Genomic DNA, 12,457 nt, shown 5'->3' with positions numbered 1-12,457 from the left:
CAGGCAGTCAGCGACGCATCCACACGCCTGGCGGAAACAGTGTCCAAGCGCCACCTTCAGTATCCAACCTGAGGGAGAAAGAAAAAAAAAAAAAGCAAATCATCACATAGCTTACATCTTTTCCTTTGCGAAGAGTTGCTGTCTGTCTGGAAAATAGCATCTCCTCTTACGTGTTTTTCTTCATTTACTTTTAAAATAAGGGGATAGACCTATAGTCTTATGTGCGTGATGTGCGTCTCAGGAGCGCATGGCGCTAACTGTGTGTTTAATATGCCTGTCTCGCCCGGCGTGTTGCCCCAGACACTGTGTACCACAAATCCCCACCTCCACTCCAATGAGACCTTGGGAGGGAGGAATAAAAGGGTTAAGGGGAGTCTTGGATGGAGTCTGCTGGGCGGAGTGGAAGGGACCTGATTGGATGGCTGCCTGTGACGCAGGGGACATGAAAAAGCTGATAACTAGTTAAGAAGGCAGTTTGTAACTCTGGAAAAAGAGTGCAGAGCTAGAGACATACATTACGCAGTGGACGTGGACGAACCGGCGCAAACACAGAGCTAAGCCGTTTTGGCAGAGTGGACACTGCCGCGTCCGGACACAAAGTGACTTGAAACAGAGGACAATGGTGCAGCACACAGACAACAGCGAGACGGACGGGAGCATGTCCAGGGAGGCTACCGATTCGGAGGAGAGTGAATTTATGGCATGCAGCCCCGTAGCGATAAACCCGGACTGGTGCAAGACAGCCACCGGTCACATCAAAAGACCCATGAATGCATTTATGGTGTGGTCCAAAATCGAGAGGAGAAAGATCATGGAGCAGTCGCCGGACATGCACAACGCGGAGATTTCCAAGCGCCTGGGGAAGAGGTGGAAGATGCTCAAGGACAGCGAAAAGATCCCGTTTATCAGAGAAGCCGAGAGGCTGCGGCTAAAACACATGGCTGACTACCCCGACTACAAGTACAGACCCAAGAAAAAACCAAAGCTCGACAGTTCAAAATCATCAGCACCGTCTCCGGAGAAGTGCGGTAAAATCGCAAAGACTCCCAGCAAGAAGTGTTCAAAGATAAAGACTAAGATCGGCTCCAAATCCTCTCACGGCTACGGGGAGGACTGTGTGTTTCCCATCTTAAAAGTTACAAAGACTGTGAAAAGTGAGCTCACCGACGAGGACGATGATGACGACTACGAAGAGGACTACCGGATGGGGATTAAGACGGAGGACGAGGAGCGCATGAGGCCGTACAATGTAGCCAAAGTTCCCGCGAGCCCAACTTTGAGCTCCTCGGCCGAGTCCGAGGGGACGAGCATGTATGAAGAAGTGCGGAACAACAACAACAGACTGTTTTACAATATCAAAAACATTACCAAGCAGAGCACATTGCACGCTTCTTCTGTCTCACCAGCATCCTCCAGGTCGGTCTCCACATCCTCCTCCTCTTCCTCCTCCTCCAGCAGCAGCTCCTCTTCCGGCGAGGACGCGGACGATTTGCTGTTTGACTTTAGTTTAAATTTCGCCCCCAGCGCCCCAGGCTCGGAGCTGGGCAACCCCAATTCAGGAAACCTCTCCCTGTCTCTTGTGGATAAGGACCTGGACTCTTTCAGTGAGGGCAGCCTTGGCTCTCACTTTGAATTCCCAGACTATTGCACGCCAGAACTCAGTGAGATGATTGCCGGGGACTGGCTGGAGGCGAACTTTTCCGACCTGGTCTTTACATACTGAATTGAGAGAGAGAGAGAAAAAAGATTCTCTAGTAATAACAGAGAAGGGAGAAAGTAAATTATGTGTCCTGGTCAAGTTGTCCCCAGTCCTGCCTCCTGTGGGTTTTCTGAAAGGGTCCTGGAGGGAGGTGGAGGACCAGGAGGCGAGGTGAGGTTTGAGGAATGAGATGCTTATGAAGCTGGTAGCAAAAAAAAAGCAAAGTCTGCAGACGTTTTTTTCTGGCAGCATGACAGGGTTTTATGGATTTTTTCCCCCGTAGGTCTGCATTTACTGTTCAGCTTAAACGGACCACAAAGGGAAAAATACGTGAACTTCTATGCATCTTGTCCTCTTAAAACTAAACACTGCAGGGAGCTAAAAACGGACTGTGGACTGACTCAAAGCAAATCTGTGAACTGACAATTGTTCAGGATGTTACTTTACAACGGTTTATGTAATTTCTAAATGCCGCAAATGTTTGTTTGTTTTTTGTAACTGATTCAGTTTACCTCCTGGTTTGGTAAATTAAGCAGCCTAAACCTCTGCAGAATACAGGTGTGGAGGAAACATTTTGATACATAACAGACCTCATCTTTTTAAAAGAAAAGTAAGATATTTTCAGGCATATTTTTGTACAGTTAAAAGGGAATGTTCTTACTGTGCTTTCAGTGAGTTTCAGGCACTTCTTCCCTTTATCATTTGTTTTTAGCATGCAAGGGAGTCCTGGTTTTAAGGATTAAGTTAAATTAAAACTTGCATCAAAAATGCCTTGTGATTTCAAACTAGGTTTTGTACAGTTGTAGAGCAGATTTGTTGAGTATTTGTAGACGATACAATGGCATCATGGGGAACACATACCTCAGAGCTGGAACTAGTTTCAAGATTGTATATGTACTGTAATATAGTAAAGTTAGGAGTTTATGTATATCATACTCGTGATATGTGGATGGGTCCCAATCGCAGGTGTGAAACTGGATTTTGGTATTTTTTATGGCACATACTGTTTTTTCCCCCCTCTCATTTTTTTGTGCAATATATACTCTTAAGATACAGACCATCAACAATTGTAGCAAGTGATGGAAAAACAGACTTGTGCACTGTCAACATCATTTCATGTTATGATGCTGAAGCCTGTCCAGGCAGAAAAATAAACAAATCAGCTGGAACTGATACAAAACAATATAATATGGCCTCATGGTGTGATGCATACTCTATATATCAACACAGATAGATATCACAATTTGAATGTAATTTGACACATAATGGGCATATCTGACACCAAACTGAATCTGATTGGAAAATTAGGGAAAACCGAGTTCTGCAGAAGGGCATAGTCTGATACAGTGGTGGTCTGGCATTAGTTTAACAAGCAAGCAAAAAAGAACATTCCATAGTCCTGTTTCATGAAATGAAACTTTATTTTAAAACTGAAGACTGCCTTCTTTTTTTAAAACATTAACCATAAACCTGTATTTTTTATTTCTTGCACTTAAAAAAGCAGATATTGTTTATTTTTATGTGGGTCTTACATATGAAGTCTGTTTGATAAAAAAGGTTTTGGAATATGACCTAATTATATGCCAAGACATTTTGTTGGAAGTTCTAGGCAGTAGTTACTTCACATTCCAAGTGTGAATCTGTCTTTGACTCATCTTTTAATAAATAAGTACCTACCACCATCGACTGTCCTTTCAGTTTGTGAATATATGTACACAAATGTGTTATTTCTTGCGTTTGCAAAGGATGTGATGACAGAATGATGCCTATTTTGTATGTAGGCGGATACTCTGAAATGGATTGGCTCAAACTAACATGTGAATTCACATTTAATAAAAAGGAAAAAAAGGAAACTTTTAAACTGCAGTGTTGAGGTGTTTTACTGTCCCTGTTTTTGCTGAGCTTTCTTTCATAATGACTCCCTTACAACGGACACTGCGGCTTTAAGAAATTGAATTGCCCGCTTGCCTGCGCTGAGCGATGTGATTGGCGGGCTTGGTGGTCCCCTTGGAGACGGAGCTGGAAACGGGAGCCGCTCCTCACAGTGTGTGGGAGCTCTCAGTCTGTCTGGCTTCCATTCAGAAAAGTAGCACTCTGCCCAGCACAGAACGGCTTGAGATCTGTGCGATCAGAGGGCTAAAAATTTTTTCTAAATGTGACATATGTTCACGCAGGGATAAACAATGCCACTTAAATCAGACAGATATGGTTTAATCCCTAAAAAATGTGCAGGGTCTTCTTCAGAAACCTAATTCAAATGTGAAAGTAGACTCAAAAGGTTTGTCTAAAAGTCAACCAATCCTTCATGTCAGTAGATGTGTGTGGGGAACAGGGGTAGAAGGTCAGAGTGAATAGTAATGTTGCTTTAAATAATTATTCCAGTGGTTGTCGGTTGCAGTACCACAGCTCTTCTCTCTTACCACTTAGTACCTATTTTCCACCTCGGATTTCAGAGAAATAAAAGTAAATAGCAGGTTGGACACAAAATGAGTAGATGAGGTACTGGATGACAAGGACTGAGAAGAATTCCTGAAGTAATCTAAAGAACAACATAAATAGAAGTGGGTGAAGTATACCGTGAAAAACAGAATAGATACACAAATATAATCGTGGTAGTACTTGATTTTGCACCACCAGAGCTGATTGTGTGATGACTCAGCCTGAGCTAGAAGGATGTTGTCATAGGCACAATTGTAGCTACTGCATGGAAGTACTCTGATGTAAAAGTTGTTTGTGAGAAAGATTACCATTAGTACAACCCATCTCAGCCACATATGATGTAATCTAAAATACAATTAGCATAACAAACCATTAAAAGTGATAACATCTTTACAGTATGCCTCCAGGCCCACCTTTAACAGATCATATATAAAGAACCAGGGGCCTTGGCCACTGTGAGATTTGTGTTCATTACAGCAATGTAATCTTATGATGAATATTTGCCATACATGGTTGCACAGGTACTAGCCCCCCCATTAAGTCAGTTTGCAAATCTGTAATAAAACATTTATCTAGCTATTACTTTACCTGACCTATTGGTCAAAGTTGCTAATGGGTTTCAGGGCTATTCCCAATAGAATCTCAGCATTGATTTTGTGTTCCTCTGAAATATCTGCTCAGGGCTAATGCCACCGGTACATGTTTAAATGAAATTAGTGACCCGTTGAAATTTCCTTCTATTTCCTCCTTTAATAAATAAATGGAAATCTAGAATGCTCCGTAGACGCTGAGTGAGATACCGTCCTCCCAGGAATCCAGCGTGGGGGATTTTGTGGCGACAAAAGAAAGTAATTTCCAATCCCTTGAGCGTTTAAATCATTCATACAACCCAGAATGTCACAGTCAAATGCTTTACGTGACACCTATACAAAGACCCCTGCCACAGAAATGAAGGCTGAGGTTGATCTCCCGGTTTGCAAGTTGCTTAAATTGGACATCTAAAATATGTCAATGCTATCTCAGTGCTCAAAGATAAAATTCCTCTGTGACTGGTCTCTGTCTAAGTCTACTGATGTTAAATCCAGTAATAATACCAGTTATGTTTTTTTTTTTTCACCGCACTGACTCTCACCCAGTGAGCTCAGTTGCATTACATCACTGCTAAGCTTATGCCGCTGCGCAGTAAGATTCCATGTTGTGTCATCGTTGATCCACATGTGCTCCTCTCCTCCCAGTGGGAGGCTGTCTAATATTGCTGTGGGAATACTGATATATGCTCTCCAATGCTGGAGGTTTCCTAACAACAATAACAGTGCCGCTTGCCTAAATTTAAACCTGTTTACTGTCTGTTAATTGACGAGTGGACAGGATTTATGGTAACCGCTCCAGATCTGCTGTCTGAGATCGGGATGGTGTTGACACCAAGCCCCTCTCCTGCTCTGTTACACAAGCATGTCATGCTGTTAGGCACTGCCAGTGCTTTACAGATCCTGCAACCAGTGTGACAGAGAAAAGTAAAAATATTGAAATGACACACGGGCATTGTGCAACAGTGATTTCTGTGTTATGATCCAAACAGGTAAAAAAAACTATTTGGACCATAAAATATAATTTATTATATTATGAATCCAGATAAGAAAACTGCAAGTTAAATTCTTGGATGCCTGTCTACCATGAAATTTTAGAAATAATGACCTTATAAGTACATATTCCTAATGTTGTGCAGTTCACTAGCAGATAGAGAGAATTTGCCTGTAAAAGTGCCTGCCTGAGCAACAGTATAGTCCCTGTGTCCTCTACTCCAGTCTTGGCCTGGGGCGACTCCTGCTGCTGTTGATGGCTATCCATTTGCTCTGCCCTACCAGTGTATGGGAGGGAGGCAGAGAGGGAGCATCGGCCCCATCTGCTGCACTGATATTTACTATCCCTTCACAATTGTGAGAGGGGGGTGGGGGGGATGTGGCAATTCCCTCATGGTGTTTTAGCACAGATACACACATGTGCACACCCTTATTGAGAGAGAGAGAGAGAGAGAGAAAAAAATGAATAGAGTGGAAAAAGTGCTGTTCATATGAACCAGAGTTAAACTCAGATTTACCTTGATGTGATGGAGGCGGTGTAACAGATAATTGTGTAGCTGGAAGCAAGTGACCCACGCGGTCTGCTGCTGCCTAATTTTCCATTCACAACTTCATTGCTTTTTTCATTATTTAGCAAAGGCAATGAGACATTGAAAAGAAGTTTGGGGGAGCTGCTGTGCTGAAAGGAGACACAGCAGGTTGTCGAGAGCAGTTTAAGCTGGCGGTGCTATTGTCTCGTCGACACAGAAACAAACAGTTCCATCACTCCTCCCAGGATATGTTCTGACACGTGGTAAGATCTCATTGGGAGAAGGTCACTTTTTTTGTGAGGAGCTGCTGGAGGTTGCGCATCAGTCATGTGAATTATCTGTTGAGAGGGCAGGAACTCAGTTGCACACCTGCTTCCCTTTTCAAACCCAACTCGAGTATATTCTATTAATTGAATTGAGTGTCCTGGGTGACATTTAGCAGGTTTTGGGTTCAATATGTGCTATGTGATCCACTCAGTGTGTGAGAAAATAAATGGAGCCTTTTTGGTTTCACAAATGCCACAATAATGGGCTCAGTGTAATTAGAGCCAACTTGTAATGACTAGCTCTGTTTAGAGAGCAATCCTGCATCTTGGTTGGCCTGATTGCGGTCAGTTTAGGATTTACATAACCTTGTTTGGAATTAATTGTTTCTCTATGCTCGATATTTATCTTAGAGCTTTACAGCAGCTGCGGGAGCCCCTTGCACTTTCCAATAAGATAGAGGGCATAAGCCCACTATGTTAGTCCAACAGGGTCATGATAGGTCATAATATGCAGGATGTTAGTGGTAAATTGAAATCACATTTTAATCCACATTAGAGTGTGAGTGTGTGTTTTTTTATTAAGTTACATTCATTTGGTTTAGTTTTTTTTATAGCTTTAGATAATCCAGTAGTCCATATGTGTGTATATGTGTAGGAGTATATAATGTTGTTGCCCTCTAATCAAATGAAGTGTATTATAGTGTATTATTAGAGCGCACTGCTCTTATTGCATGTGTGTATCTGCTGAGGAGAGTCTGGTTGGCTTTTTGCCAGATGCATGGATTTAAGACCACAGCGTTACCCCCCTCCCCCGAGTCAGGGATTGTGTGTGTGTGTGTGTGTGTGTGTGTGTGTGGCTGTTTGTGTGTGAGCTCATATCATTTGTTTGTTTGTTTTGGGGCTAGCGAGATGCAGAAACTTAGCTGGTATTGAGCAAAGACTGGCCCATAGACTGTTTCTAACCATTGAGTATGCTGGTATTCTGATAATATCACATACAACATGGTATTGTAGTTGTAGTGTTGTCATAAAACTCAGTTAAGCAGAAGTATCTTCTGCAAGTCTTCAATTTAACGATACCAGCAACAGACATTCATGACCCCCTACCTACCCACCACAGGATTAAGTCAGGCAGTAATCTAGATTCAAAACTGCAGCTCAAGGGGAGTCCATGCAATTTCTCCCTAAAGCTAGAGCAGAGCCAGCAGTTGGTCATTCATATGCATCTGAAATCTAATACTCTGCTGCTGTGCCCCTCAGTGGCCCCACCTTTCCTGAGTCACCAGTGAACCTCGACTCCTCCAATGCACTCTGACCATTATACACTCTGCCCCCCCCCACCACCACCGCCCTTGCTCCCTTTCTTGCCCTCCTCCTTCTTTTCTCCCTCTATTTGCATGTTACCCAGGTTACACTGTCAGGGTACCCCCTCACAGTTAGACGCGACGCAGGGTCTCATTTGATAGTCTTTGCTGCTTCAGTAAATAATTAGCACATTGAATCCTCTGGGGCCCTATACAGGAAGCATGGCTTGCTTACCAGGGGGGCTAAGGTTCTAATGATTGCTATCCTGCAAGGTTTTTGATAGCGAGCCCCCTGCCTCCTCCTCAACACAGCCTACGTGAAAAACATAACACATACTCTTCTAGAATTAATTATTATTGTGAATGTGGATGGAGCTAAACAGATTCAATTTACATTTTGAGACTTTTTGAGCATGCATCTGTAATAAAATGCTCCGTATTGCTCTGTAAGTTTGTGCTTGTGAGGAAACTGATGAGAGGAAAATTCTTGAAAACAGATGTTTTTATGTGCTTTGTAGAACTAAATGCGATTATGTTGTGCAATCAGTCAAACTGACATTTTGATATACATTTCTCGTCATTGAGACAATGAAAGATCTTACACCAACATACTGTGTAATGAATGAATATGTTCAGCAATTGTACAAAACATTTATTCCAAATCATAGCACCGGTTTCAGCTCCAGTCTTCTGAATAATCTCGTACCTCTGGGTAAGCAAATACATATTTTACCAAACTAGAACCATCAAACAATTGCCAGATGGATGTTTGGCCTCACTGATTAGCAAAGGAGACACTCAGACAAAGTAATGCTCTCTCAGGATTGCGCCTATAAAATGACAACTCCTGCCAAAAAGTCCATTAACTGCATGTAGATTTTAATGGCTCTGTCCAACTATAGATGCAAAGACAACTTCAGATGTTATTGTAAGAGATGGAGAGACTAGATGTGCCAGGAAGTGAGTGGGACTTAAAAAAAACTTCCCTCCCCCTATGCCCTCCAGTGCATGTTGATCCCAAAAAAAATGGCAAAACGAATCACGCTGTTGAATAATTCATACAGTATGTATGCAGATGAACAATTCATATGCATCATGCTGAATCTATATCCATTATAGAGAAATGTTATGTTTATGAAAAATAGAACACACCAAAAGCTACATCCTAAAGCTTTTTGGGGCACAAACAAGTAAATCTGTATTTCTGGGAGAGAAGCACACAGTTGGCAGTTCTCATCTCCTCCCAACGGGGTTCGTAGGTGGATTTTATTGTCTCCCCAGTGTTCCCATCACGAACACAGACTTTTAAGACTATATCAGAGGAACATGTGAACTGGTCAAGGCGACATCCAAGACAGTGTAGAGACACATTTTACGCACTACTGCCACATATGCAGCGCACACAGCCTCTGTGGGAGGTTCTGGGGGGTTGTAGATTGTTTGTAGCCGGTGGGGACTGGAGCTATAGTGTCTGAGGAGATGTGACATATAGCCCCACTCCTCACAACTGATACACACAAACACTGCTGACACACACACACACACACACACACACACACACACACACACTCCTTCTCTCTGCTTCTCTCCTGGCTGGTCCGAGTTATTCATTTCGTTGAGCACCTCAGCCGCCAGCAGAGAAATGCTGTCACCGGGTCATTACAAATACCCACAGGCAGTTGAGAATGTCCTCACAGATACAGGAGACAAACGTGGGCCTGCATGCCGCTGCCTGAGGGCTGCTGTTTGATGGTGTTCTGAATGACCTATATTTCCCTGTTTCAGATATTTCACATTGGACCTGATGAAATCACGGCTCACTAATCCGACACACAGAATAGAGGTATTTCTCTTACATTAAACAGACATACTATAACCAAGTTCATTTTACATATTCAAAACATATTTCTAGTTTATTCTAAGACACTATATACGGGTTCTTTTTAAATCATATTATTTGTTAGATTAGTTTTGTACTGTCTGCCGCCTCCTCAAATAATAGTAAAAAGTTCTTGGAATTTAATTGAATTACAGATCCGATTTTAGGAAAACCAATGTAATGTCCTCAATTCCAGCCTAAAATAAATATATTTGCACGTGATTAATATTTTTTATTTGGATCAGCAATCCTATTAGAGGTATAGATTATGAGATTTGCGGCAAAGAATTACAGGTTGTAAATTGTTTTAAATTCTCTCGTGGGGGCACAGATATATATTTTGTGGATCTGTTTCCGACCTAAATAAATAAGTAAATATCTAAATAAACCACTCGAGAACTACGGCTGATGAAGCATTGGGCAAGGAAGTGGCCAACAAGAGAAGGTCCTGGTTACACTCGGCATCCCTCAGGGGTGAATGCGTGCAACGGATATCCCTTTCATGTATGGCATATATTGACTACAGGTTCAATCCACATTTAATCATTCACACCAGACCTAGAATACCAGGTCATTTCTATTCACACAGGACCCAGGCTTGCAGCTGTACTTCCGTCCATGTTGTGCCTGTATGTGGCTCACCTCTGTGGCAGGATGGTCATATGCTATTTCTATGAAGTGGGGAGATGAGGGACACACAACTGTGATCAAAAGAGGAGTGCTCATTGATTTTCAAAACCACATATTATGCTGCAAATATATATCAAAGGGAACAGCCTGCATGGCCTCTGTGATATGCTCAGCATGATTTAAACATGCTAAGGCCATGTTTAAGCCTCAAGCTAACACATTTTAACTCTGGGTAACGAGGTGTTACTGCCTCAATGCCTGCATCTGGGAGCCACTGAGATAAAAAAAAAAAAAAAAAAATAGGTATAAAGAGAAGAAGAGAGGGTAAAGCAAGGAATTGTGCTACGTTGATGTGATGAATTATTAAACTCCTCTTTACATATTTCTTAATTGGAAAGTGTAATCCAGTAATTAACACGAGGACCAGCTGGCTGGTACAGTATATCACTGAAACGTATAATCCCACTTCCAGTATTACTGTGAGCTTCAAGGTTCTCCTCTCATAAAAACTCACTAATAATCCCATTAGGTCTTACTACAGAAACTATACTCATCTTTTAAGCGCCAGCCTCAACCATGTAATTGCTGTGCATTTAAAGCAATTTGGTCAGTGGCGACAGAAACCTGCTTACTGCTGAAAAGTTAATGACACTGAAAGCCAATACTATACCCCGACCACTTAGTCCTACCGTTTGACAGAATTTGTCATTACACAATTCCTTACTCAAAAACGGGATTTTACATTTCCCACGTTTGCTTTTAACGCTACTAAGGCAAGCATGCAAAAGCCAAAAAAAAAACGATGTCCGGGTCTGGCAGTCATGGATTATTACGCTGCAAAAGCCAAACGTGAATCGTCCATGAAGGTAATACAGAGTTGACAGTGAGTGGCAACAAAGATGTGTTCAAATTGTGTTTAAAGAGAGATACAAGGGATCAAAGTGATTGAATGGACACAATATCAGATTTAGTTGTTTTTGTCCCATTTCAATCAGGCAGCAGGCTGGTTCCTCTCATGACAGAGTCCCCTAGCAAATTGGAATTGTGTGACTTATATCTCATACACTAGATTTCTCCCTTCAGTGCACCTTAGAATCCAACCTGCCCAAACTTACAACCCACACACACACGCTCCTACAACCCCATCCCCCAACTCATCCATCCAAACTCAACCACCTTTATGGCCATATTTCTGTAAAGTCCACTGCCTTGATTTGCTTTGGCATTCCTGTCCTTATTCATCCAGTGGGGCTGTGAGCTGGAATAATTAGGAGGACGCCATAAGGCCCCTGCCTCCTGACAAGTGATCAACAAACAATGATTTATGAGGCCATCTTGTATCAGGGGATGACCATTGATTTAAACACACAAAGAAAACATACGCACACACATGCACGAGCACTCACACACACAACTTCTTGACACAGATGACCATACGCATAAATCAGATTCAATGTCTCTCCATTTTCAGGTGGCGTTTTATGCTGACCTATCCTATTTATCATTCACTTTAATAAACACCAAAACTGATAAGCCCTCAACTTGTTATGGATTTGACGAGCGACTGGGAATATTGTTTTAAATCCCTAGAATGCTTAAACGAACCTTCTGCAAATCAATTGTGTCGCTCTTTTACTTCGTAGATGCTGATTCCACATATTTTCGAGCTGTAGTTTTAAGTATTGATTGTCACAGAGGCCTGGAAGAAACGCGACGGTGCAATGTCTGTGTCTTACAGTTTGGAATGAGTCTTTGGCCTGTCTGTTGTTTTGGTATGCCGAGGTGAGTTTTCTTGACAGACAATATGCATACTGTGTTTTATTACCCCCGCCAGCTGCAGGGTCATTACACATTGCTCTTCCTGTGAAATTGTAGGATCATATTTCCATGTGTACTGGAAAGCGGCGGCTTCAGATACTGATTAATGAGTAATGAAATGGCTTTTAGTTATTACAGGATGAAAATATTAATATGAGAGATGCTGAGTGAGAAGAAGGGCGCCTTTATTATGTTACCAGTCTGTTCCATCATCTCATAGATCTGTCATAGGTTCACAGCGTCAAAGAGATTAAGAAGCCATATTAGTCATCAAACGCTAAGTGATCCTATTCCTTTTAGAATGGGCGCAGG

The 12,457-nt window shown here is 42.2% G+C and overlaps 1 protein-coding gene across 1 annotated transcript; it reads left to right on the top strand.

Moving 5' to 3' along the window:
* Positions 1-405: 405 nt before the first annotated feature.
* On the top strand, positions 406-3,125 carry sox11a (SRY-box transcription factor 11a). Its single transcript, XM_028566306.1, has one exon. It carries the CDS (start codon positions 620-622, stop codon positions 1,721-1,723), a length of 1,104 nt encoding a protein of 367 aa, XP_028422107.1. The 5' UTR covers positions 406-619; the 3' UTR covers positions 1,724-3,125.
* Positions 3,126-12,457: the final 9,332 nt, after the last annotated feature.

This window comes from Perca flavescens, chromosome 20 (genome assembly GCF_004354835.1).
Source record: "Perca flavescens isolate YP-PL-M2 chromosome 20, PFLA_1.0, whole genome shotgun sequence".
NCBI lineage: Eukaryota > Metazoa > Chordata > Actinopteri > Perciformes > Percidae > Perca > Perca flavescens.
This window is presented reverse-complemented; position numbering and strand designations above follow the sequence as displayed.

Bases quoted from the DNA above. Each gene is read 5' to 3' on its own strand.
- sox11a (XM_028566306.1), top strand. From the start codon at position 620: ATGGTGCAGCACACAGACAACAGCGAGACGGACGGGAGCATGTCCAGG.